The 26,066-nt window shown below is 63.1% G+C and overlaps 2 protein-coding genes across 2 annotated transcripts; both read left to right on the forward strand.

Annotated features, from left to right (window-relative positions):
- The first annotated feature begins 101 nt into the window (after positions 1-101).
- On the forward strand, positions 102-13,723 carry CASC3 (CASC3 exon junction complex subunit). Its single transcript, XM_052785433.1, has 13 exons — positions 102-391; positions 1,758-1,785; positions 2,140-2,177; positions 3,906-4,064; positions 4,156-4,307; positions 4,738-4,914; positions 5,162-5,856; positions 7,438-7,502; positions 7,755-7,869; positions 8,488-8,586; positions 9,348-9,562; positions 10,795-10,917; positions 11,852-13,723. The coding sequence occupies exons 1-13, from the start codon at positions 134-136 to the stop codon at positions 11,891-11,893; spliced, it is 2,166 nt and encodes a 721-aa protein (XP_052641393.1). The 5' UTR covers positions 102-133; the 3' UTR covers positions 11,894-13,723.
- A 3,122-nt stretch (positions 13,724-16,845) lies between these two features.
- Positions 16,846-24,256, forward strand: RAPGEFL1 (Rap guanine nucleotide exchange factor like 1). The gene is made up of 15 exons (XM_052785434.1): positions 16,846-17,383; positions 19,662-19,740; positions 20,237-20,387; positions 20,461-20,558; positions 20,851-20,963; positions 21,165-21,332; positions 21,421-21,518; positions 21,667-21,789; positions 21,885-22,063; positions 22,146-22,236; positions 22,338-22,388; positions 22,648-22,735; positions 22,831-22,895; positions 23,242-23,296; positions 23,997-24,256. The coding sequence occupies exons 1-15, from the start codon at positions 16,948-16,950 to the stop codon at positions 24,119-24,121; spliced, it is 1,920 nt and encodes a 639-aa protein (XP_052641394.1). The 5' UTR covers positions 16,846-16,947; the 3' UTR covers positions 24,122-24,256.
- Positions 24,257-26,066: the final 1,810 nt, after the last annotated feature.

Here is a 26,066-nt window from a genome sequence, read left to right on the forward strand (position 1 = left end):
CCGCTCGCTCGCTGCCGCAAGGGCTGTCGGGACGGTGGCGGCGGCGGCGACGTCACGGGCCGCGGGGGCCGCCGGGAGGTGTAGTCCGTCCCGTGGTGCCCCGCGCCGCCGCCCGCCCCTGCGGCTGCCCAAGATGGCGGACCGGCGGCGGCAGCGCGCCTCGCAGGACAGCGAGGACGACTCGGACTCGGCCGCCTCCGACAGCGCCGACTCGGCCGCCAGCGCCGCTCGCTCCCGCTCGGGATCCGCCTCTGGCTCCGGTTCCGGTTCTCCCCGCCCGCCTCACCGCCCGCCGCGGGGTGCCGCCGGGGCCCTCAGCGCTGGGCCGCGGGGCCGCGGGGCCGAGAGCGCTGCCGGGGGGGCGGCCAAGAGCGCGCCCGAGTCCGAGTGTGTGAGTGCGGGTGTGGGGGGGGGTGTCACCGGGAATGGGGGGGCGACTGGGGGGGGGGGGGCTCTGGTGTCGGTGGAACTGGGGGAACGGGGCGGGCGGGGGGGGTCTCTGGTGTCGGTGGAACTGGGGGGAATGGGCTGGGGGGGGGGGTCTGGTGTCGGGGGAACTGGGGGAATGGGCCGGGGGGGAGGGGTGTTCTGGTGTTGGGGGAACTGGGGGGGGGGGGGGGGCTCTGGTGTCGGGGGAACTGGGGGGCGCGGGGGGGCTCTGGTGTCGGGGAATGGGGGGGCAGTTGGGGGGCTCGGAGGGGGGTTGGGGCTGGAGAGCTGAGGGAGCACCAGGCTGGAGAATTGGGGGAGCAGGGCTGGGGGGGGCGGGGGGCAGCCCCGCGGGGGTGAGCTGGGCTCTGTGGGCCCCCCCAGCCCCAGGCAGGGGCTTCCCCTCCGTCCCCCCACGGCAGGGTCCTGTCCCCCCACCTGGACTCCCCACAGCGGGGCACAGGAGGGTGGGTTTGCTGCCAGGTCAGGCCTCTTCCGCTCTTTATCAACTCTGAGCAGCCTTCTTGTAAGTGGGGGTGTTAAAAGCCTTTTACGTGTGTGTGTGGGTTTGTGGTGCTGCTCGCCCCCACCGCTGCAGGGTGATTCTCCTTCTCTGGCCGTTTACGGCGGGGTGTGATTTTGTCCTGTCACGGGTTTATAGTGCCGGTTATTTCAAGTTTCTCCTGGATCGCGGCGTATTTCTGCTCGGTTGTTTTGGCGTTTGGGCTTATCTCGTTAACGTGTTGGCTGGTTTTATTTTTGATCTGAGGTTGTTTCTACTGCAGAGCTTGATCAGTCTGTTCTTTCACTAGAAGCTTTTCCCAATCTGAGCTGTTCCGCTTTGTCCGGCATCTTCTCTCAGGCACCGGGTTGTGTTTCTGTCGCCGGAGCCTCTAGCAGATGTCTGCCGGAGTTCGGTCCTGCTCGGCATCTGCTCGTTATTCCTGGGCTCCCGCTTTAAGTAATCCTCTTGTCATTTCCTGAGTTAACTGTCTGGCTCCCTGTTATTGAGGGAGGGGAGCCTGCCTTCTCTGTCCATGTCGCTCTTTTCCCTCCAAAGATCCCCAGCAGTTAACACAGTTTGTGCTTTTATTCCTGAGCTGCGTTCCCCCAGCGTAGCTCGCTCTAGAAGGATCTTAGAGAAAGGTATGGGGAGCCCTGAATTTGTTTCTTCTTTCTGGGTCACTAAAGCTGAACTTCCAAGGGCAGAGGCAATAGGACGGGGGCCAAACCTTGTTGGAATTGTGCCTGGGATCGTAGGATGCCACAGGGACCCGGCTGCTGACCTTCCCCTCCACTAACACACCTTTCTCTGCCTCTCTCCGCAGGAAAGTGAGGATGGCATTGAAGGAGATGGTGAGTAATGACTCTCTGGTGTTGCAAGTGCTGCTTGTGTGCAAAAAGTAAAAACCAGACAAAACGCCTTTCCCGATAGCCCTGTGGTTGTTGTCATCTCAAATAGTAATTCGTAATAGTAGGCAAACGTGGGGTGCAGGGACAGTGAGCCCCAAACTTGCCCTTGGTTCCTCCTGCGTTAGCTGGCAGTGGTGTTAGTCGGGGGATGCTTTGGTGCTGGCCTCTGACTTCCCCTTGCAGGGGCTGTTCAGCGTGTGTTTGCCAGCGGTCGCCCGCGGCGTGGCGTGTTACGCTCGGAGAGAAGCTGCGTTTCTGCTTCTGCCCTGACACCAAACTCCTTTTTCTCCCGCACAGCTGTACTCTCAGATTACGAAAGCGCAGAAGACTCGGAGGTAAGAGGAGTCTCTGTCCTGGTGTTTAAAGGGTTCTGCCGAGTGACTGTATCTCACGTAATTTTAGCACAAAACCCAGTTTGTGTCCTTCGTTCTCTTCCACTGACCCTGTCAGCAGCAATTGCCTTTGTCTCAAGGTACCAGCGCGTGTGCTTTGCACCAGAGACTCGGAGTGAGCCACGCTGCAGCGTAGCCATCGCCGTTGCAGAGGAAAACAGTTTCTCCCAGTCCAAGCCCCTCGCTGGGCAGTTCCCGCACTTACAGTCCACGGCGCTGGGCCCAGCCCTGGGGAGAAGCCACCTGTGCTGCTGGGGGGGTGGATGTAGGGCCAGTGTGTACGGGGGGAAAAAATGCCTGGCTCCTCAGACGTTGGATACTGGGAGCAGAATTTACGATGGCTAAGAAGGGTGTGGAAGGAAGCGCAGGATGCTGGTTGCATTCTAATTAGCTGAAATTAAAAAAACTAAGTGCTGGGTTGGAAGCGTCCCAGGCAGCATCACTGTCTTCTGCAGCTGGAGGGGTGATGCACCCCGTGAGTGCTGGCAGCTCTGTGCTGGGTGTGTGCTGAGAAAATCCTGCCTCGTGTGCACTGAGACCCCCTGCCCCAGCCTGGGCAGCAGCCTGTGGCTGTAGGTTTCCCTGAATTTTTAGTGCAGAACCATAAGTTTAACATCTCCAGGAAGTTTAGAGAAGTTCCGGTTTCTAATGATGACACTGAAGGTTTTCTAGTGAAAACGCTTCTCTTGAGGCAGCTGTTTTGGGGATCTTGAGGGGGGCAAGAATTGGAGAAAAGACAAAACGGGAGGGCAGATGATGAAATCGAAGCTCGTAGGGGCTGTTAATTTGTGAATTAATCTCTGCCATTAGTGAGGAAGGAGCGTGGCGGGCTGTAGAGGCAGCACGTGGAGGGTAAGGGGCAGCTCCCCGTGTTCACCGTGCAGCAGCTATTCAAGCCTGGAAACCTGTGCGGAGGCTCCCTGGAGGCTCGGCGTGCATAGAAGCAGAGCAGCGCTGGTGCACGCTGGGCTGTTGGAGCAGTGGGGGTATTGCATCACTGACATGCCAGGATGACTCTGTTCCTGTGCCTAAAAATAATGCCACGTCTGGGTTTCCCCAACGTAAACAAAAGGAGCAGTTGATGTGCAAATACGCTGTGTTGAAAGAGAAAAATAGAGCAGTCTTTTTGTTAATCACGCAGAGCTATTTTTAGTGTCAGTTCCAGCCTAAGCAAGGCTTGCAGGCTCCTGGAGGGTGAAACGAGGTCATGCTCCTGCGAGCAGAGTGCTCCGAGTGAGTCAGCTGAGTAACTCCAGGGAATTTGGAAACACGGCCCTGGTTGGATCCGGGCCCTCGGTGTGGGAAGGAAGGGACCGTCTGAGGGCCCTTGTTCACTGGTCTCCCTGGCTTGCACAAGCCCTTTGCTTTCAGAGCGGTGAGAGGCTGTGGCTTTGTGGCAGAGATGTTCCCGGCTGTGTTTGGGAAAGCCTGACTGTTGGATCTGATGTTGCTGGTGGGAGTTGGTGGGGAGAGGTGTTGGGTTTAGTCTTTGCTTTTTCCGTAAAAATACAGGGATAGGAAGGATCTCGAGAGCTAATCCTCTGCTTTGAAAGAGTCAGGTCTCTAACAACTGGAACAGCGATCTAACTCCAGATCTGGGGACTTGTGTGGGGAAATTCCTGGGGGACCTGCTGCTAAAGGTGTGTGTATGAGTAACTGGGGCTCTTTCAGGCAGAGGAAGAGGATTACAGTGAGGAAGAAAGTGCCAAAGTGGAACTGAAGCAGGATAGTAATGATTCCTGTGAGTCAGCGGCAAAAGCAGAGAAAGGGGATGAGAAACCTGACTCCAAAGGTGCTGTAACTGGTGAGAGGCAAAGCGGGGATGGGCAGGTAGGTGTTAAATGTGTTCTCTGGGCCATGGGGGGCTTCTCCATGCAGCAGAGGGACTGCTGCAGTGGTAAGAGCTCTCTGATTTTGACAGGAGAGCACTGAACCTGTTGAGAATAAAGTTGGAAAAAAAGTTCCCAAGCACCTGGACGACGATGAGGATCGGAAGAACCCAGCTTACATCCCACGCAAAGGGCTCTTCTTTGAGCATGACCTCCGAGGGCAGACGCAGGAGGAAGAGGTCAGGTATGTGAGCATCCCCCACGTGTCTGCCTTTCTCTGGGAGGGTGAGGCCAACTTCCAGGCCAGTGTTTGGCACCACAGCTCCTTGCTTTGGCATGAAGTGCTGGGAAGGTCTGTGCTTTGGTTGCCTGCTTGCAGTGTCCTGCCAGGACGTTTTAGCTCTTTGTTTTGAAGGAGAGACTGAGTGTGGTGCAAAAAAAACCACAAGGAAAGCCTCTTGTCAAGGAGCAGTGACCCTTCTTGCTGCTTTTCAGAAATAGCAGTGGGTAGAGCAGCAGCTGTTGGGCAGGAAGAGTGGGAGGAAGAAGAGACGCTGTCTCCTGTGCATGCCCTGCCCCAGAAATGCTCGAGCTTTGTGTGTGGGGCTGGTTGAAGCTGCCACATCCCTTGGCTTTGCAACATCTTCTTGGTCCTCCCTGTGTAACTGTTCCAGGCCGAAGGGTCGTCAGCGGAAGCTATGGAAGGACGAGGGCCGCTGGGAGCACGACAAATTCCGGGAGGACGAGCAGGCCCCCAAGACCAGGCAGGAGCTGATCGCGCTTTATGGCTATGACATCAGGTCAGCTCACAACCCCGATGACATCAAGCCAAGGAGGATGCGCAAACCAAGGTGAGTAGCAAAGTCAAACCAGAGGCTGGCTCGTCCCGGAGGGAGACCTCGGCCCTTGTGCCAGGCGCTTCAAACAACAGGTCTGAAGCCCCAAAGGGGGAAAGCCCTGTTGTTGGCTTCAGCCCCGGGGTGGGACCTTGGTCCTAGGAGTTATGGACGCTGCATCCCGCAGAGGGGTTCCCTGGCACAGCAGCACCTTTCACCCATCGATTTATTCCCAGTCCTTTGTGCGATTTTTCTTCCTCAGATTTGGGAGTCCTCCTCAGCGAGACCCAAACTGGTCCAACGAGAGGCCAAATAAGCCCCCAAGGCACCAAGGTGCAGACAGCACTTCAGCTCCCCCGCGAACCTTCACCAGCAGGAGCTCTGCAGGTACAGGGAGGATGCCCCCACCCAGAAACTACCCAAGGATGGGGGGCTACAAAGAGACCCGTCCAAGCTACCGAGCTTCAGAAGCAAGCGTCCAGCATCTGTCTCGAAACGGTGAGCAAGCAAAACAGGACAGCAACTATAGAGCAAAGCGTGCAGACCAAACTCCACCGAGAGACAAGTCACCAGAGATGGAAGCGGCACACATCCACGGCAGCCCTGTGAAGGAGGAGGTTGCTTTGGAAAATCAAGCCATGGCTGCTGATGCTGCACAGCCACCACCAGACAGACCAATTGAAAAGAAGTCTTATTCCCGGGCAAGAAGGACCAGAATCAAGGCTGGCGATGCGGGGAAGCTGGCAGATGAAGTGCCTGCTTCAGAAGGGCTGACTCCTGTGCCTCCAAAACCTGTGCAAGCTGAGACGTCCCCCCCACCAGCCAAGAACAGTAACTGGGAGTCACCGGTAGAATCCAACTTGGATGGACTTGAGCAAGAGATGACCCAAATGAATCTCACTGAGCAGAACTGGACTCCGGGGCAGTCGCAGTTCATACAGCCCCGGGAGCTGAGGGGTAAGTGGGTGCAGCCTGTTGGTTTTCCACTGCAGCCGCAGCCAAATGTAATTCTGCATTCGTGTAGTCGATCAGAGCTGAACTGTCTCTGCCTTAGTCCAGTCTCAGGGTAGGTACGTGGTGGTGATGCATGCTGCTGAGAAAGTGCAGTGGAGATGGTTAGAGAGGACAAAACAGAAGAGAATAAAGGGGAAATGAAACATTCTGGTGTAGGTTAATTGAATTAGGGCTGGGAAGGACATAAGAGTAGATCCTTTCCCTCTCTCTGCCCTGTTTTGTGTTGAGGACGGGGAAGCTTCAGTGAAGCTGAAAGCCTGTGTGTGGAACAGGCAACAGGGACTTTGTGCGGTGTGAATCACAGATCGGCTGCTGCAGCAGGAGTTCGGGAGATAAGGAGTGTTATGCTCAGTTGGCAGGTAAGGGTAATGAATTATCGGGCTCCTGTAACGTCCTGCTAGGAGGGAACTTTCCTCTGTTTATCAGCTTATTTCCTAGCATTGAGATTTGGTTGCCACTAGCTAAGGCCTGACGGGGGTTGGCAAACTCATTTGTGCCCGGTAGGAGGAAGCAGGCAGGCGGGCTGAGGAAGGGATATGTGGCAGAGTCACCCCCGTGCAAGCTAAGGACTGAGTTCTAGTTGAGCATCCATGCGAGAGGTCATTCAGGTATAATTATCTCTTTGCAAAATTAGAGTCTTTTGTGGGGAGTGTTAGAGTTCTTCCTGAGGGAAATAAAACTGGAGCAAGGAGAAGAAAGCAACTTGCTGCTTTCATAAGCATCTCTTGAGGTTTAGGTCATGAAACCATAAGTTGTCTTGTACTGATGTGACTGGGAAAATCTTTGTGTGAACAGACCCTTGGTCTCAACTGTGGATGCGAGTAGACAGGTATTACTCTCCTGTCCCTTTTTTTCTTCCTAGCAGAGAAGGTAGGAGTTAATTCTGGGAGGCATTTGGCTAGGTGAGCCAGCCATCAGGTCATTCTGTATGTACAGCAGGTATGCCTCTGCGTATATTTGCAATATCAGCGATCCATGGGCACTTTCAGTGTTTGTTTTGTCCACTTCAGCTCCCCTGGAATCGCCTGTGATCAGTTTGGCACTGTGGTTTTAAATGTGTGCCCTAACTTTGTTGTTTGAATTGAAAGGAGCCCATGATAAAAGTGGTTACGCCCTGTAGAGGGTTTAAACCGCAGCTTACCCAGTCCCACATGGATCCTTGTTTCTACTCTGAAGAGGTCCTTGTCTCAGCGGGAACAGAGCTTAGATCAGGACCTGGATTTCAAGCTGAGGATTTTTTTTTTTTAGCAAGATTTAAAAGGTGTTGAGCAGCGTGGATGATTATACAGCGGCACAACAGCTTCTAATTTGTACCAAAATATTTAAAATTGTAACCTAAGAAATGAAGTCGCTAGGAGGTTTCTCACCATGAAAGCAAGAGCTGTGCCTGTTTGTAGTACAATAACGTCCCCAGGCTGTCATACGGCCAGCGACAGGCGTCTCCTGGCAGCACCCTCAGCGGGTGAGGTGGCTCTTAACTGGGAACGAATGCGAACCATAATAACCAGTTTGTTTCTTCCTCAGGTATTCCTAACCATATGCACGTGGGAACTGGGCCACCACCTCAGTTTAACAGAATGGAGGAAATGGTAAAGCATGTTGCGTGGAGTGTGACTCTTGCTTTTAGAAGCGCGGAAGCCGAGCATTTACTTGTTTCTGGGTTGTAGTAATTAGAGGCTGCCTGTGACACCTCAGCCTTTCTCTTTTGTGGGTGTTCATAGTTTTTACTGTGTGACCCAGATAGAGGTTTGCAGGGGCTGGTGGGGGAGTGGGTCGGTGCTCCCTCACTGGAGGGAGGGCTCCTGCCCCTCGCTCTGACCCTCGCCTTTGGACTCTTTCAGGCGGTGCAGGGGGGCCGTGTGAAACGCTACTCATCGCAGCGGCAGAGGCCGCCGGTGCCGGAGCCTGCCCCCCCCATGCACATCAGCATCATGGAAGGGCACTACTATGACCCACGTGAGTGTTTCCCTCCCGCTCTTGAGGCTCCCTGTGTGCTCAGACCTGAGCAGCTGGAGCAGGAGTCCCTCTGCTCCTGTTAGGGTCAGGCAGATTGGGGGCTTTGTCTTCCCTTTCCTTTGTAAATAGCATCATGGCATTGTCTCGTATGGTAACTAACAGGCTGTTCTGAGCCTCCCTGGTCGGTGTTTAAACCCACTGAAATAAAATCAGTGTTACCACCACCCCTCCCTGTGCAAGGGCTCTGTAGGACACTGCTTCTCTTCATGGGAACTAGGATTTAAAATTAACTTGAAATCAGAACAATGTCTTTGACATTTAAGAGCGGGGGGAATTACAGAATGAGGCTGAGGATGGATTAGGAATTTACTCCAGCATTTAAAGTGTTGGAGAAGAAATTCCCCGAGTATTCTCCTGCTTTGTAAAGGGAGTAGGAGGCTTTTCTGTTGGGAGTATGTAGCATCTGTGAGCCTGGTAGACTGTGTGTGCCGATGGGAATGTAGCTTGCAGCACTGCGTTCAAGTCTTGTAACTGTAGCTGGCTGGGGTGTGCGTGTGATTTGCTGCAGGAGCATAAAATTCGGTGGAGCTTCTCCTTACCAACCATTGTGTGTTGCAGTACAATTCCAGGGACCAATCTACACCCACAGTGAGAACCCGGCCCCGCTGCCGCCCCAAGGGATGATTGTACAGCCAGAAATGCACCTCCCTCATCCAGGTGAGGAACCAGCTCCTCGGTGGGGCACGGGGCAGCTGATACCGATGTTGTGGTTGTGCCCTGGGGCAGCTCAGCCTGTGCCAGGGAGCAGATTACTCTGGTTTCACATGGCTTCTGTCACTGGGGGAATCCATTTTCCCTATTTCTACAACATGGAAGAGGCCTGCTTCCCTCATCCAGTGGCACTGAATCAATATAAATTTTGAGGAAAGAAAAATAGGCATTTCTGGCCCTTGCAGCCAGTGCAGGACTGAGGTGATCTGAATGTTTTGGCAGCCTTTAGCTGGATGTCTGCAGGTTCTGTGCAGACCCTCCTGGCTGAGTCACTTCCCCTTCAGTGGGACGTTTGGCTTTGCCAGTTGTGCTAGGCTGGTTCTTCAGTCCCTGCTGCTTGTAGGTCAGAAAAGCAGAAATGAGAGCTGTTGAATTGACATGTTCTCTGTCTTGCCCACAAAAACTGTTTCCTGAAGTGGATGTGCTGACGGGGGCCGTGTCCGGTTCCAGTAAATCGGGACCTTGGCATCAGGGAGGGGGCTGAGCTCTGCTGTGCTGAGAAGCGCTTCCCTTTTTCCCTCCCCAGCACAGGAGCTGAGGTCTTGTGGCTGCAGGAAAGGCCTTTGAGCAAAGTGCTTCTCCTTCCTGCTGCAGCAGGGAAGGCGCAGCCGTGCTGACCTGCTGGCATTGTAGTTGCGCCGGCCCTCCATCGGACGCGCTGGCTTTATATGCGACATCATGTTCAGTTTATTTTTGTCTCTTCCCAGGTTTACATCCCCACCAGACGCCAGCCCCCATGGCAAACCCTGGGCTGTACCCTCCGCCAGTCTCCATGCCCCCAGGCCAGCCCCCGCCACAGCAGCTGCTCGCACCGACTTACTTCTCCCCTCCTGGAGTCATGAATTTTGGGAATCCTGGCTACCCCTACCCCCCAGGAGCACTACCCCCTCCGCCCCCTCCTCACCTCTATTCCAACACGCAGGTAAGCCAGCTGCGCGTCTCCTTCCTGAGCAGGAGCTTTCGAGAGCAGATGGGATCCTGTGGAGTGGGGGTATATTCTCTGAGGCTTCCTGGGAGAGGATGTGGAGCAGCTGGGCTGCTCCGTGGTGGGAGGTTGTTTACTGTCATCCCTCTCTCTGCTTGGGGCGGGTAACTGGAAGGGGCTGCTCCCGTGCCTGCTGTGCAGCTACCCTGGATTCAAGGTCTAGTGGATGAAATGCCTGTATTGGTGGATCTCAGAATCGAGGTCTTCCCCTTCAGAAGAGGGAAACAGCCCACCGGGAGCCTGTGAATTGTTACATCCCCTCCAGGTCCATGCTAAGCCAAGGACACCTTGAAAATCCTTTTGGAAGTCCTTTCTGTTTGAGATGGAGGCAGGAGGCTGGAAACTGGCTAGTGCTGTTCTTCGGCACCGGCCAGGAAAGCCCATGGTGTGACCAGCATGGGGCTGGCTTTTTTGGTTTTTCTGGGGGGACGGCTTGGCGTCCGACCTCTGTATCTGCAGTAGCTGCTGGGCAGCGAGGAGGCAGATCTCTGTGGGCATCGTGATGACGAACCTGCCGCTCCCCGTGGCTGCCGTGTGAGCGGCACACGGCTGACACGCAGTGGCAGGCGAGAGATGTGCATGCTCCCCGAGCCCTGCAACCTCTCTGACCTTCTCTGCTGCCCTGGGCTGATTCCAGCTGCCCTGGCAGGGAATCACCCTGCTTTTGGGGCAGATCCCGAGCCCCCGGGCAGCTGGAGGGGATCTCGGTGTGAAGGGGGACTGTTACCTGCCTTGTCTGTGCAGAAAAGCAGTAGCTGCTGCTGTTGCAAAGCACAGACATTATATGGCAGTTCAGAAACTCTGTGGGGTGAAGGAAGCCCATCTGCCGCAAACTTCAATCCGGTGTGGCTACGGGTTGCTGCAGCCTGTACCTGCCCACCCTGCTGAGAGCAGGGAGACCCTGGTAAGGGGCAGCAGCAGGCGAGGGTCCTCCGGGAGCTGTTAAGTGCTGCTTGTTCTTTGTAGCCTTGGGGAGCACAGCACAAATCAACCCCCATCCCCCTGTGGCTACTCACCTTCGGTGCTAGGTGGTAGCATCTTTTCACAGCCCAGGTGTGTGCCATAAAGGCTGTCTGAGGCACATGGTGCTCTCGCAGGGGATGCGGCTTTCTGTGCCCCCCCACCCGGCCGCAAAGAGCACTGACCCTTCTGCTCTCTGGGGAATGCAGGCCCAGTCCCAGGTGTACGGAGGGGTCACATACTACAACACTGTCCAGCAGCAAGTGCAGCCCAAGCCTTCTCCACCTCGAAGGACGTCCCAGCCTGTGACTATCAAGCCACCGCCTCCTGAGGTACTGTCTCCTCGGCATGAGTCTGCGCGTGTGTGATGCGGGTACCGTTGGGGTGTGCGTGATGCTGCAGTCTCCCTCTCCCATCCAAAAAAACACATTGTTCCAAGGAAATCTTAAACTGTCTTATCTTTGACATGTCCCAAACCTCAGCTTCTCGTTGCAGGTGGTAAGCAGGGCTCCAGTTAATTTGAGTTTCTAAATACTTTAAAACTAAACCCATGTAAAAAGTAAGTCCAAAGTTGACCCTTGCTTTTTTTTTTTTTTTTTTTTTTTCAATTTGCTCAGGGTAGAAAACAGAACACTTCAGAGAGAGAAAAATCCAGTCCTAAGCTAGGAGGTAGTGACTTCTCTGGAAAAATAAATGTCGAGACCTTAGTAGATAATTCAGGCAGCAGACTTAAAGGCTTCCAGAGATGAGAGCCGTTTCTCTGTGCTGGGAATGGTTTCCTCGCTCCAGTGCCGTGAGCTGTGCGTGTGTGTGCGTGCCAGAGTGCCACATGTGTGTTTGGTTTCCTTTTTAGTACCTTGCTTAGCGTACGGGAGCTGAGCGAGCCTGAATTGTGGCAAGTCCAGACCCGGGCAGGCATGTGCCGGTTGTTTCCCCGTATGCAGGGAGGCAGCGCGCGGCATGGTAGAGGGCTGGGAAACATGCAGTGTTTGTAAATCCACTGCGAGATTGTCTGATTGAGGTGCTCTTTGAAAAGCCTCGCGATGGAAAAATGTTTAACCGCGAGGAGAGCTTGGCTGAAGGGAGCTGGTTGTGCCCAGAGTGGGCACGGAGGAAGCCGGAGGCGTGGGCGGGCGGTGGTTGTGTTTTGGCATCCAGGCGTGGAGAGTGTTTCTCACAGGACCCTGGCGATAGTGCTGCAACCGCTGCGCAGTGTTTGTGGTGGAGCAGCCTAAGCCTATGCTTCTCTTTCCTCTTCCCCACCAGGACAGCAAAGGTGAAAAATCAAAGGAGAGGAGCAACACGTAGGGATCCGGCCGTGGGAGTCCCATTGCCAGACTCGGCACCTCGGCAAGGAGGAAGCTCCTTCTCGGGAAAGGCTCCTTCCCTGTGCGTAGGTGAGGCAGCCGGATGAAATCAGCTGCACCGTCTTGTGCTCAGGGCCAGGCACCTTCCCTCTCTGGTTTTACTGGTGCCCTCCCGAAAACCGTCTCGCCGCTGCTGATCTGCCCTCCTTCCCCTTCCCTCACTGGGGCACAGGGGTCACCGAAGAATCAACCCCCAGAGTCGGTCCTTGGCCACAAGTTCTCGCAACTTCGCTCTTTTACTAAACGTCTGCCCTTTTCCCTCTCTAGGATGTTAAACTCGACTGGCTTGATTGTGGTCTCTGTTTTTATTTAAGAAATGAACCAGCTCCATCAGTAAAGCTGATTTGTTTCTTTTGGGTATTTCAAATTTGTTTGTCTGGCTAACTGGAACATAACATCCCCTGCCCCCTGTGGAGACAGCTGATAGGTTAATTCTTCGTTTCAACTCTCTTTTTAAATTAGCAAGTTTATTTCTGCCATTGTTTAAGCATAGGAAGGGCAGCTGAGCGATAGGAGTCTGTCAGGAACGCGCTGGCTGTGCAGTCACCACTTAATTTAGAAGCTCCTCCCGTTTCTTTTTCCGAACAAGCCCTGTTGGTAACTTATGTCGTTGACGGTTTCTGTCCGTGTGTGTGCAAGCTCTCAACTCGCATCAGATGGGAATCCGTATGCACGAGCATGGGGCGACCCCCTTCCCTGCTGCCACAAGCTCACCTTGCAGAGCAGGGGGAGATTTCCACCCTCCTCCCGCACCTCTGCCAAATCAGCGGCAGAGAGGGAGGTTTATGGGCGTCCGGGCACCTCGACGCTGCCAGAACAGCCCTGCCAGCAGACAAACCAGCTAGACAAGGCAAGCAGAGGAGTGATTTGCTCCTAGCACTTGGGTGTTGCTGCTGTGGAAGTGGAAGGGGGTGTTGTAACCCGCCCCAACGCATCCAGCCCAGGCTTCCATCCCCAGGAAGGAAGCGCCTCAGCCCCGCGCCTGCCACCACGTAAACCGGCGGTCCCCCGGGGACCTCAGCAGCCTTGTTTCCCCCGTTAGGATTCCGAGGCCGATCTGCCGGGGTGACTGGCACCGCAGCACCGAGCGTGCCAAGCCGGGCTCGGCTGGCTCTCCCGTGCCGCAGCGCTGCGCCGCCTCTCTGCAGCACGCATCCCGCCGGCACCGTGGCAGGCGGAGCGGCTCTGGCTCCCAGTCACGCTCGGGCTTGGCCGTGTCCTTGCAGCCGTTTGCAAATTGCATTAGGAAACTTGGCAAGGCAGGCTGCCGATTCCTGCCGCTCGCCCCGAGCACGTGCTGGGGCAGCATGGGGAGGTGCCAGCTGCTGGTGCAGGCCGCTCGGCGAGAGGGGGAACGTCGCCGCTCCAAGCAAGCGGCATCTTGGCCTCCGAGTCCCCATCTGCGGCGAGGGAGGGGTGCCCAGCGGCCCACCTGCCTGCTCCCTGGTCGAGGTCGTCTCATGCATGCCCGGCTCTCCAGCAGAAATCCCTTCTTTGTTTGTTGTTTGTAACTCGATGACCTTTTGTACCTAATTTCAGACGTCAAAGCGACATTTTAAAAGCAGAAATCCCTTACGTTTTACATGTAACTGTTTCTCTGCCTTAAGGCTGAAATGTATCGTTAACATATCGGTCGCGTGACTGAAGTCCTGGACCTTACAACACTGTGATGGGTTTTTGGTTTTGTTTATTTGGATTCCTGTCCCTTAGGAGTGCACATTTGTAACCAGCATTGTATTGGCACGCAGATGAGAATACGTTTTAGAAAGTAGCCAGCTCTCTTGTCTCTCCTTCCTCGCGCTGAGACCCGCAGGGGCAGCGGGCACACGCACTCTCCCGGGGAGGACCGGTGTCCCTTCCACCGCGCTGCCGGAAAGCTCGGCCGCGTGCCGGGAGCTGCTCTCCCCTTTCCAGGAGCTCCCGGTGGGACTGGAAGAGTGGCTTCTCTGCAGCCGGCGCCAGCCGCCCTCGCCCCCGCACCAGCGTCCCCGGGGAGCAGCTGCAGCCTGTCCCCAAGCCCAGCTCTGCCCCGGCAGCGGGGCTCGGCGCAGAAGCGAACCCCCTCCTCTCCTCTCCTGCAGCCTCGCTCGCTCGCGGAGGAAGGAACAACTGGTGTGTAGGTGGTGCGGGAGCTGCCGCCTGCGCGCTTCTGTGCCGCGCTGCCTCCCTCCGCCTCGGCACCGCCGCCACAGCCTCCCTTTGGCCCGCGGCCCGGCTTCCCATGGCAAAGGGGAGGGTGGGTGGCACGTACCCCCCCCCGCTCCTGCACCCTCCCGGTATGCCCCCATCACAGGGGTATCGAGGGAGCACCGCGGTGGGGTCTGCCCTCCTGCAGTCGGCCCTGGGCTGGGCAGGGGGGACACGGGGAGGGGGAAGGATGCAGGCAGCGTCTGCCAACGCTGCGGTGGAGGGTGGCTTGGGAGGGCAGGGGGACCTCAACACACCCCCCTTTGCATCCTGCCCCAGCCCCTGCAGCTCTCCCTGGCTTCTAGCCTCGCTGCCGGCAGCGGGGTTGGGGTCTCTGAGCCCATCCAGCAGCAGAGGCAGGAGCCATCAACCTCCTGCCCCTACTGCTGTCCTGCCCCTTCCCTCACCAGCACCCCTGCCTCAGTTTCCCTCCCTGGCAGAGGGCTTGGGGCTGAGCCTGGTCCAGAGGCCAGCTCGGACCATCGCAGGGACCTCGTGGAGAAGCTGCCAGCTGAGAAGCCCCTTGACTGGGGGCTCTCCCCTTCCCCAAATGCTGAGATTCCCTCTCCCGGCACTGCAGCCGGGAAGTGGGTTAAGGCGCTGGCTCGGGGAGGGATTTTTCCCTCGGTGTAATTTTTCCCTCCTACACAAGGTCTGTTTTGAGCAGTGCCTGGAGGCTTCGCACCCCCCGCTCGGCTGCCAGGGCGGGGGAACGCAACACGGCTGCAAATGGAGGCGCAGGCTTTGGGAGGGAAGTGCCTGCTCCAGATCCCAGCTCATTAGGAGAAATAACAGCAAATTAATTAAGCTAATAGCTCGCTCTGCGCCAGCAGTGCCCCCGTCCATGCCAAGCCGGGGGAGAGGACCTGGGCCGAGCCGATGGGCCCGGATCTGGGGCGCGTTTCCTGGGGGCGAGCGCGGCCCTTGGCATGGCACGACGCTCCGGGTCCCTCCTGCCCGTGTGGCCCGGCTGCAGCCCTGCTGCCACCAGCAAGTGTGGCCTCTCTGTGCCTCAGTTTCCCCTCCTGCTTCCTCCAGCCTTTGCTGTCAGGAGAAGCCCCTCTCCATGCCGCCACAGCTTGCACCCAGGGCCGGGCACCCTCGTCCGGCTGCCCCAGGCAGAGGGGACGGAGGAGCTCGGCCGGGTGGGAGCGATTTGGGGTCTTGGGTGGGATGTGGCGGGGTCTGAGCACTGGGGCCTGGTGGGGTAGATGGAGGTGCCATGGGGTGGAGGAGGACCGTGCTGTGCCATGCCGTGCCATCCCACCGGGGCCCCATGCAGCTGGGGATGGGGACGCGGGGACACGTTTTGCCGCTTTCCCGCGGCCGCACGGATGGAGTTGCCAAGCAACTGCCTGGTGGAGGCGAAGCGGGAACAAAGCAGGAGCTGCTGGGACCCCCGTCCCTCCATCCCTTCCGAAACCCCCCTGGGGTCTGCCTGCCTGGGCACGGCGGGGGCTACGGGGTCACCCACCGTGTCCCCCCGGCCATTGCCACCATCCCACCCCGGGTCTGTCGCAGGGCCGCCGGTTTGCAAGGAGCCAACCCCGGGAGATAGCAATTGTGGGGGTACGTGGGGTCTTTCCCCCCATCGCTGTCACCACCGTTGCCGTACCCGGAGGGCTGCGGAGCGGGTCCAGGCTCCTGCGCCTCCCCAGCTGCTCGCGGCGGGGCCGGGGGCAACGGGGCTCGGGCAGGGCGGGTGCTCGGCACCCAGCGGGCAGGGGGCACGACGGCTCTGCCCCGGGCAGGCGCCACGTCCCACCCTGCCCTGCCCCGGCACCTGCCCCGGCTTGCCAGCCCGGCAGGGCCTGTTCCCGGCCTGGCAGGCGGCGCGGGGGGCAGGCAGCTGCCCCGACCTGCCTGGCCCTGCCCGCCGGGCGGCCCTGGCCCCAGGGGGGTGCCCACACCGGGGTGGGGGGGTCCTGCACCCACCCCCGGCCCTTTCCCACGCTGTGATGGGGTGCAGCGAGCTGGGCTGGGGGGGCAGGGGTGAGTCACTCCACGCCTGGGGATGTGCCCCCCTTGGAGGGGACACCAGGGAGGGACACCGCGGAGTGGGGGGGGGGACGGTCCCATGTGCCCCAGGGCTGCCGGGTTGCTGGGCTGATATGGGGGGGCCACGTGGGTGTGCCGGGGAACAGGGTGTCAGGGTGTGACAGGGGTGTGACACGGGTGTGAGACAGCACGTGGGGGGGGGGGTGAGACTGTGTCCCTCTGTCGGGGTGTGTGATAGTGCCACCGGTGTGACGGCGTGGGGGGGGTGACAGGGTCCCCCCCCCGGCAGGCCGTTCTGCGGCGTGAGGGTGCGGGGGCTCCGCCGATGCGTCCCCTGCGCGTGACTGATGGCGTGTGGGCGCGTGGCCGCGTCCCCGGTGTGACGGTGCCGCGGGTGGGGGGGGGCGGTACGGGGGCGTGCAACGCATCACCTGTGCGGGGCTGCTGGGGACGGGGCGGGGGGGGCCGCGACCGCGTCCCGGTGCGTGCCCGTCGCCCGTGCGGCTGCACCCCGGTGTCACCGCATCCCCGGCCCGGGTCCCGGTCCCGGTGCTCCGGTGCGGCGGGCGGGCGGCCGGGGGGGGGGGGGGGGGGGGGGCGGGCAGGTGCCGGCGGCGGGGCCGGGGGCGGCGGCGGGGCGGGGCGGGGCGGGCGCTGGCGGCGGCTCCGCGGGCCGCGGCGGGGCGCAGCGCGCAGCAGGCGCGGGGCCCGAGCCCGACCCGAGCGGAGCGGAGCCGCCCCGCCGCCGCCGCCGCCGCCGCCGCCCATGGCCCCCTGAGCCTCCGCCGCCGCCGGCGCGCCCGGGCGGCCATGAAGCCGCTGGAGAAGTTGCTGAAGAAGCCGGGCTCGCACCTGCCCGCCCGCCCCTCCGCCGCACCGGGACCGGCACCGGGTCAGGGATCGGGACCCGGAGCGCGGCGGCAGAGCCTGTCGCGCCCACCCGCCTCTCCCGAGGAGCCGGCGGGGCCGGCGGGGCCGCAGCCGGGGGGCGAGGGCCGCTGGTTGGAGCTGCGGCCGCCGGAGGCGCCGCTCCGTTCCCCCGAGGAGCCGTCCCCGGGCGGCGACCGGGACCGCGACCGCGACCGGGACCGGGAGCCGCCGAGCCCCGAGCCGCCGCCCGCCGCCCGCTGCTGCTGCTGCGGCTGCGGCTGCGTCCCCGCCGCGCCCGCGCCCCCCGAGCGGCTCCTGGCCGCGCTCCTGGAGCGGCTGCCGGCGGGCGGCGCGCACGGCCGCGGCTGCGGAGCAGGTACCGGGGGTCGGGGCTGGCGGGGGCGGCCGCTGCGGGACCCCCGGGACCGCGGCCGCGGGGCGGGGGGGGGGGGGGGGGAGGATGGAGGGGCCGCGGGCACCGGCGAGGAGAGGCTGCGGGGGTGCCCGCTGCGACGGGGAGACGGGGGGCGATGCGGCAGCGGGCGGCGCTGGGATGGGGGGGGGGGGGGACGGACCGGGGGTGTCTGACGGGCAGCGGGGGGACGCCGCCGGGGTGGGAGACGCCGGGTGCCCGGTTGGGGTGGCACGGTCGGGCCGGGTCCCCGCCGGGCCGGGGCGTCCGTGGCAGCGGGGACGGGCAGAGGCACGGCGGGGTGGGCAGGGGTCCCACCGGGCATCGCTGCCCGCCACGACCCCGCGGCGGAGGGGGGTGGGCAGGGGCACGGCGGGGGCTCGGCGCGGCAGCGAGGGGGGCGGCAGCGCCGGGCCCGGGGCTCGGGGGGTGTGGGGGGGGGGGGGGGCGAGCTTGGCCGGGCACCCACTGCGGCCGCACCGCGCAGAGCCGGCAGCCTCCCGGCTGGTTAATCTTTAACATTTTCCCGGTGCTAAAATTAGCCCCGACGGGAGCCGCAGCGCGGGGCGGGGGGAGCCGGGCGGACGCCCCTTCCCCCCGGTAGCCCCGGTGCCGTCCCACCGCCGGGGGTGTCGGGGTGGTTCTGGGTGCGCGGAGCTGGGTGGGAGCCAGGCTGGGTGCAGGGGGGGTGGGAGGGCTCCCACGCCGCGGGGATCCCTGCTCCGGCCGACCCCCCCCCTCGGCTGCCGGGGTGCGGGGCCGGGGGTACCCGGAGATGGGGGGGGGGGGCAGCGGGGAGCCCCAGCCCCACGCTCCAGGGACCCCCAGGGCCGGGGTGGGGCTCACCCACCGACACGAGGGAGCCCTTCGGGTAGGAGCGAGATGGGACTGGCAGCGCCAGGCCCTGCCTGCACCAACACGCTGCCAGGCCCGGCCCTGCGGTTCCCCGGGCTGGCGGGGAGCGGGGGGGCAAGAGCCAGCGTGGGGGTCCAGAGGGTCCCACCAGCCCCACGCTCCCGGTGTGGGAAAGCCATCCCTGCGGCTCTGGGGGATGCTGTGGGTGCTGCAGAGGGATGGGGAAACTGAGGCAGGGCTGGAGGGGACTGCAGCCTGCAGGGACATGGAGCGGGGGGGTGTTCGATTCCTTCAGCCCCCCAGGCAGAGCCCGGGAAGGGGCTGCACCAGGGGCAGGGGGGGCTGGGGGCCATGTACCCGCACCCCCTGCGCCGCCAGTGCCCCTGCCCACCCCGGTCCCCACGCAGGTGCAGGGCGCTGGATGTGGGGTACCGGCCCAGCGGCACTGGGGGCCGGTGTGTCCAGCCTGTGTCCCAGACCACCGTGTCCCGCTTTCGGCAGCAGCTTGTCCCCCACGGGCGCTGTGCCCCAGCGCGGTGGTGCCAGGGGAACCTCAGCCCCAGCTTGGCACAGATCCGTGGCCGGGTTAATAGGCCCGGGGGGCGGCCGGGGGGACGCTCTGCATGGCCCCTCCCGCAGGGACAGGTCCTTGGGCCTCGGAAGGACCCTGCGGGGGCACTGGTGTCCCACCATGGTGCCCCTGGGGCACGCAGGCACAGCCCTCTGGGCACCCATCTGGCCGGGGACCCGCTCAGGGCCCAAGGTCGAGGGTTGCTCCAGTGCTGGGTGAGGGAGCGGTGCCTCATCCAAAGGTCGCAGCGGTGGCAGGGTGCTGGCGCTGATGGGCACCGCTGCCGGTATCAGCCCCTCGGTTCACCCGGCCGTGCTGTGCCAAAACACCCTCCCCGCGGCCGGTGCTGCCTGTGCTGGCCCTGAGAGTCCAACCGTGGGCACCGGCTTCCCGGGCACCAGCGCAGTGTGCCCTGAGCGTGGCTGCCCAAATAGTTGCTGCTGCCACCTGCCCTCACCGCCTGCCTCGGTTTCCCCATTGCCCTGATCCGTGTCCTGGTTTGCCCAGGCTCTCGCCGGGGCCGGCGGGTGTGCCGGGGTGTCACGGCTCAGGTCCTGCCCTGCCGGTGCCTCTGCCCCTGTGCCACGCTCCTCCCGGGACCCGGCTGCCCCGCAGGGCTGGGAGTGGGTTTGTGAGTCAGCATCGCGCACGGGGAGGGGGGGGCTCAGCGTGGGGTTCAGCGTCTCCCGGTGTCGCCCTGGGAATTAACGTCGCTCCCCTCGGCCGCCCGCTCCTCCGGATGCGGAGCCTCCCGGGGGTGTCCCCGGGGGGGCTGTGTAGGGCAGGGTGCCCACGCCTGCCCCCCATCTCCCCCAGAATCGCTGCTGGACGACATTGTGCTCACGCACTCGCTCTTCCTGCCCACCGAGCGCTTCCTGCAGCAGCTGCACCAGCAATATCCTTGGGGGGCACGGAGGGCTGTGGGTGGGTGTGGGGAGGGCATTGGGGTGCCACGAGGGTGGGCATGAGGGTGCAATGAGGAGGGGTCCGAGGCTGGGCATGAGGAGGACACCGGGGTGCAATGAGGGTGGGCACAAGGGTGCCGTGAAGGTGGCAGGAGGGTGGGCACGAGGTTGCAATGGGGAGGGGTCTGAGGCTGGACCCAGGGAGGGCGTGAAGGTGGTACAAGGGCGAACGTGAGGGTGCAACCAGGAGGGCATCCGGGTGGGCATGAGTGTGCCGTGAGGGTGACAAAAGGGTGGGCGTGGGGAGGGCAGCAGGGTGCCATGGTGGGGGCACATGGGAGCAGCAAGGAGGGAATTGGGGTGCCATGAGGGTGGGCATATAGGTTTCGGTGCAAGGCGGGCAGCGGGGTGCCACCAGGGTGGGCAGTGGGTGCCGGCGGGTGGCTGGGGTCCCTCCTTGCCATGGTGTCTCCTTGACGGTGCCACCTTCGTGCTGGCGGTGGGCAGCCCCCCGCCGCGCTGGGAGGAGGGGGCCGGGCTGCAGCGCAAGCGGGCAGTGCTGGCCGTGCTGCTGCATTTCCTTGAGACCTATAAGGGGCTGCTGCAGGAGGAGGAGAGTGCCGGGAAGGTGATCAAGGTGGGTGTCGTCGTCCCCGTGACCCCTCAGCCCCCCGCAGCTCCCCGCGCTGAGCCCCTCTTGCCCCCCCCAGGAGCTCTACCTGCTCATCATGAAGGACACATCCCTCTACCAAGACCTGGAGGACGAGATCCTCAAGCTGCACCAGCTCGTGGAGACTGTGGAGCTCAAGTGAGCAGGGAGGCAGGGGGTCCCCGGGGAGGGCAGGGGGTCTTGGGGGGCCAGGAGGTCCCTGTGGGTCAGGGGGTTCCTGGGATGGACAAGGAGTTGTGGTCCTTGGGGATGCCCAGCAGCTGGGGGGGGGGGTCATTAGGTCATTAGCAATCCTTGGGTAATGAGCAAGGACCTGGGGGGGGGTGTCTGGCCCCTGCTCTGGCAGAGCACCCGAACAGGGCTCGTGGTGTGGCACCCAAGGGTGCTGGCTGTGCCGGGGCCCCTGCCTGACCCCGCGCCGGTACCGCAGGGTGGCCGACGAGACGCCCCCCCCGAACAAGCAGGTGAAGCCGCTGTTCAGGCATTTCCGCCGCATCGACTCGTGCCTGCAGACGCGGGTGGCTTTCCGGGGCTCTGATGAGAGTGAGTGACTGCGGCCGGGTGCCAGGATGGGTGCCGGGTGCTGGGATGGGTGCCGGATGCCGGGGTCCCTTCCCTGGCCCGCCGTCGGCCGCCAGGGGCCGTGCCTGCTCTGTGCCTCAGTTTCCCCAGTCAGGGCTCCGGAGCGCCCCGGGGAGGTGCGCGGGGTCCGGCGTGGCCCTGATGCCCCCCCCCTCTCCCCAGTCTTCTGCCGCGTGTACATGCCCGACCACTCGTACGTCACCATCCGCAGCCGCCTCTCGGCCTCGGTGCAGGACATCCTGACCTCCGTCACCGAGAAGCTGCAGTACTCGGAGGAGCAGAGCGCCCGCGAGGACGCCCTCATCCTCGTCACCATGGCCTCGTCCGGAGGTGCCCGCTGGGCCAAGGGGGGGGGGTGTTTGCAGGCAGGGGTGGGGGTCCGGCCGGTGCTGACCCCCTGCCCACACTCTGCCTGCAGAGAAAGCAGTGCTGCAGCCCAGCGAGGAGTGTGTCTTCACCACCCTGGGCATCAACAGCCACCTCTTCGCCTGCACCAGGGACACTTTCGACTCCCTGGTGAGCACCGCGCCGTGCCGGGGACCCCCCCAGCCTGCCCAACCCCCAGGGCTGCGGTGACCCTCTGGGCAGAAGAGGGGGGACCCTCCTGCGGGACCCCCGTGCTCCAGCACGCTCCGAGCGTCCCTGTCCCCACGTCCCCTGGCAGGTGCCGCTGCCCGAGGAGATCCAGGTGGTCCCGGGGGACACGGAGATCCACCGCGCCGAGCCGGAGGAGATCGCCAACCACCTCACCGCCTTCCACTGGGAGCTCTTCCGCTGCATCCACGAGGTGGGGGGTTGGCTGGGGGGCTAGTGGGGGGGCTACGCCGTGGCAGGGGGTCCCTGACGATGTGCGTGTCATGTCCTGCCCCCCCCCTCCGGCAGCTGGAGTTCGTGGACTACGTGTTCCACGGGGAGCGGGGCCGGAGGGAGACGGCCAACCTGGAGCTGCTGCTGCAGCGGTGCAGCGAGGTGCAGCACTGGGTGGGCACCGAGCTGCTGCTCTGCGAGTCGCTGGGCAAGCGCGCCCACCTCCTCAAGAAGCTCATCAAGATCGCCGCCATGTGAGCGTGGGGCCGGGGCCAGGGGCGGGGGGGGTGCGTGGGGGGGTCCCCTGCCTGCTCCTCACCCTCTCTCCCTCCCCAGATGCAAGCAGAACCAGGACATGCTCTCCTTCTACGCCGTCGTCATCGGGCTCAACAACGCTGCCATCAGCCGCCTGCGCCTCACCTGGGAGGTAAGGGGCCGTGGGGTGCCCTGGACACCCCCAGGTGCTCCCAGACACCCCCCGCCCGCCCCGGGTGCTCATGTCTGTCCCCACCCCGGCTTATCTTGCAGAAGCTCCCAGGGAAATTCAAGAACCTGTTTCGGAAGTTTGAGAACCTGACGGTGAGAGGTGCCTGGGCACCCTGTGGGTGTTGGGGGAGCCCTGGCCCCCCCCCTCCCGGGGTATTTGGGGAGCTGGTGGGCAGGAGGTGTCCTTGCACCGTCCCGGGATGTCCTTGCCCCTGCCCAGGCCACCAGTGATGGCCGCAGCCCTGTGCCCATGGCAGTAAGCGTGGGCAGGGGGGTCCAAGGCAGGCTGGGCAGGGTGCTGGCACCCATGCGGAGCTGCGCCCCCCAGCCCTGACCTCCCTCCCCCCCCCAGGACCCCTGCAGGAACCACAAGACCTACCGGGAGGTGCTGGCCAAGATGAAACCCCCTCTCATTCCCTTCGTGCCGCTCATCCTCAAAGGTGAGGGGGGCACGGGGGCTGCCCACACCCCATGTGGGCTGGGGTCTTGCTGCTGCCCCATGGGGCCCCCCCTCACCCCCTCGCTCACCCCCCAGATCTGACCTTCCTGCACGAAGGCAGCAAGACCCTCCTGGATGGGCTGGTCAACGTGGAGAAGCTGGTGGGTGCCCCTTGCTGGGGGGGTGGGGGGGGGGGAATGTGGCCAAGAGACCCCCAGGGTGAGGCCAGGGAAGGGGGGGAGCCCACCGAGGGGCTGGGGCCCTCCTCCTGACCCTGCAGTGGAGTGGGGGGCCCTGGGGGGTGCAGGGGCCCTGGGGTGCAAAATAGGATCCGGGGAGGTGGTGGTGGTGGGGTGTCCCTGGTGGTGGGTATGCCCCAGGGTGTGCAGCAGGGTCCCAGAGGGGGGGGGACAGTCCCCAAGGTCCTGGGGGGCAAGTGGTCCCTGGGGAGCTGGACAGGGTCCTGTGGGGCTGGGGACTGACGGGGCTGTGTGCGGTCTGCCCCAGCACTGCATCGCTGAGAAAGTGAGGACCATTCGGAAGTACCGGAGCCGCCCGCTCTGTGAGTATGGCGGGGGGGGAGCCGGGACCCCCACAGCCCTGGCTGGGCAGGGGCGAGGGGCCAGCGCTGCGGGAGGGGGTTGACCCCGCAGGGTGGGGGGACGTGCATGGCCCCTCATCCCTCCATCCCCGCATCCCTCCATCCCCGCATCTCCATTCCCTCATCTCCATCCTCCCATCCCTCCACCCCCGCATCCTCCCATCCCTCCATCCCCGCGTCTCCATGCCCTCATCTCCATCACTGCATCCTCACATCCCTCCATCCCCGCATCTCCATCCCCTCATCTCCATCCCCTCATCTCCATCCCCTCATCTCCATCCCCGCATCTCCATCCCCGCATCCTCCCATCCCTCCATCCCCGCATCCTCCCATCCCTCCATCCCCGCATCTCCATCCCCTCATCTCCATCCCCTCATCTCCATCCCCTCATCTCCATCCCCGCATCTCCATCCCCGCATCCTCCCATCCCTCCATCCCCGCATCCTCCCATCCCTGCATCCTCCCATCCCTCCATCCCCGCATCTCCATCCCCGCATCCTCCCATCCCTCCATCCCCGCATCTCCATCCCTGCATCCTCCCATCCCTCCATCCCCGCATCCCTATTCCTGCATCCCCGCATGCCTCCATCCCCCCATCCCCATCCCGGGGGCTGCGTGGTCCAGCCCCCACCCCCCCCCCAGCACTGACGACCCCCCCCAGGCCTGGAGCTGGAGGCCTCCCCCAGCCAGCTGCAGACCAAGGCGTACGTGCGGCAGCTGCGGGTCATCGACAACCAGAACCTGCTCTTCGAGCTCTCCTACAAGCTGGAGCCCGGCAGCCAGTGAGGGCCGGGGGGGCCCCCGCCCCGGGGACCCCCCCCACCCCGCCCGGGGGGGCCCGGCCCCCCCCCAGCACTGACGCACTTTGGCCAGGGGTCCCGGCCTCGCGCGGGGAGGGGGGGGGGGGGGCACAGCTGGGTGCTGCCCCCCCCCCCCCCGCTCCTTGGCACGGGGGAGGGGGGGGCAGGTTTGGGGACCCCGGGCGCACTCCCCCCCCCCCCATTCCCCCTGGCACCCCACTGCTCCCCGCCGCCCCTCCCCCTGGCTGGGGTGCAGGGACCCCCGGGGGGGCCATTCCTCCCCCCGGGGGGGGCCCCCGCTGGGTCCTCCCCCCTCTATTTTTGTACGTGCCCCCACCCCCCCCCGCCCGCCCCTGCCTCGCCCCCCAGACGTGTATATTTTGTACCGAGCCGCCGTCCGGAATTGTACATTTATTTTTTAAGAAAAAGAGGAAAAAAAAAAAAAAAGGAAGGGGAAAAAAAAAAAAAAAAAAAAAAGCCCGGGGGAGGCGGGGGGGCGCGGAGCCCCAATAAAAGGCTGTCCCGGCGCCCGTCTGCTGATGTCATGCTGCGGAGTGATGTCATAACCGTGCTGCTGGGTGAGGTCATGCCGGGAGCAGCGGGAGGGGTCACGGGCACTGTCCCCCCGTTACCGACCGGGGGGGCCCCCTCGACCTTCTCAAGGTGGCAGCAGCGCGGAGTCACGCGGGGTGACCTCCTCAATATGGCGGCCGTCAGCGGTCCGCCCGACCTTCCCAACATGGCGGGCGGCGCGGAACTGGCGGCCGTTGCCGGGTGTTGGCCACGCCACTTCCGGCCCGTAGCGGCGGCTGGGCTCGGAGCGGGGAGTTTGTCCCCGGCGTCGCCGCGCTCCCCTCGCTCCTGTGGACGCCCGCGGAACCAGGCTCTCCCGCCGCGGGGGTGACCTTCCCAAGATGGCGCCCCAGACCCCTGCGCAGCTCCCCGTCCGTAGGCCCCTTCCCATCATGGCCGCCCGACCTCCCCAGCATGGCGCCGCGCCCTTACCGCCCCGCCGCGCCCCGCCCACATCCCCCCCTCCAAGCGGCGCAGGCGCAGGAGGCGCGACCGGGCCGCCATTTTGTTTGGCGGCGGCTGAAGGCCGGACGGCGCCGCGGGGCCGCGTTTCCGGGTGCGGCGGGAGGAGGCCGCGGGCGGCGGGTGAGGAGCGGGGGCACCGGGCCGGGGGCTGCGGGGTCCGTGGCCTCGACCCGCGGGGCCTCTGTGTGGGGTACGGTGGCTGGGGGTGGGCTGCGCGGGGTGCAGGGGGGGCTGCGCGGGGCCTGTGAGGAGCCCGGGGACCGGTTGTGGGGTGGCCCGGGGTCGGTGGGGTGAGGCCGGGCGAGGGGGGGGGTTGTGGAGGCGCTGGGATCTGTTTTTGGGGGGGGGGGACGCGCTCGCCGGGGTCTTTCGGGGTGCAGGAGGGCGGGGGTGGCTGTGGGAGCGCTTTGGGGGTTGCGGTGGGACGGGGGTGGCCGTGGGTGCGGGGGGCTCTGCGCGGGGGTCAGCGGGGTCCGCAGGGACGGTTGTGGGGGAGTTTCCCAGGGGAGGCCCTGGTGCAGCTGGGAACGGCTGTGCTGGAGGGGTGTTGGCAGAGGGCACTGGTGGAGGCCGGGGGTCTCTGCGGGGATGCCGGGGAGAGCTTCTTCCCCCCCCACGCCCTGCTTTTCCCCGTGTCACGGGAAGGTGCCCGTCACGTTCTTCACTTTGTCCCCCTTCCAGTAGTGCATCCCTGGGGGAACGGGGGAGACTCCGGGTTTGGGTGACCGGTTGTGCTGTCCTGGGGAGGGGATGATGCTGCCAGGGTCAGGCCAGGACCAGGGTCTCCAAGCAGCGTCATGGTCCGGTCACTCCTCTTGGCTCAGCCCTGGCAAACTGCGGCCTGAGCAGCCTCTGCCTGCGAAAACCCAAGCACGGGGCAGCATATGGCCGGG

The sequence above is a fragment of the Harpia harpyja genome, chromosome 4 (genome assembly GCF_026419915.1).
Source record: "Harpia harpyja isolate bHarHar1 chromosome 4, bHarHar1 primary haplotype, whole genome shotgun sequence".
In the NCBI taxonomy this organism is placed as follows: Eukaryota; Metazoa; Chordata; class Aves; order Accipitriformes; family Accipitridae; genus Harpia; species Harpia harpyja.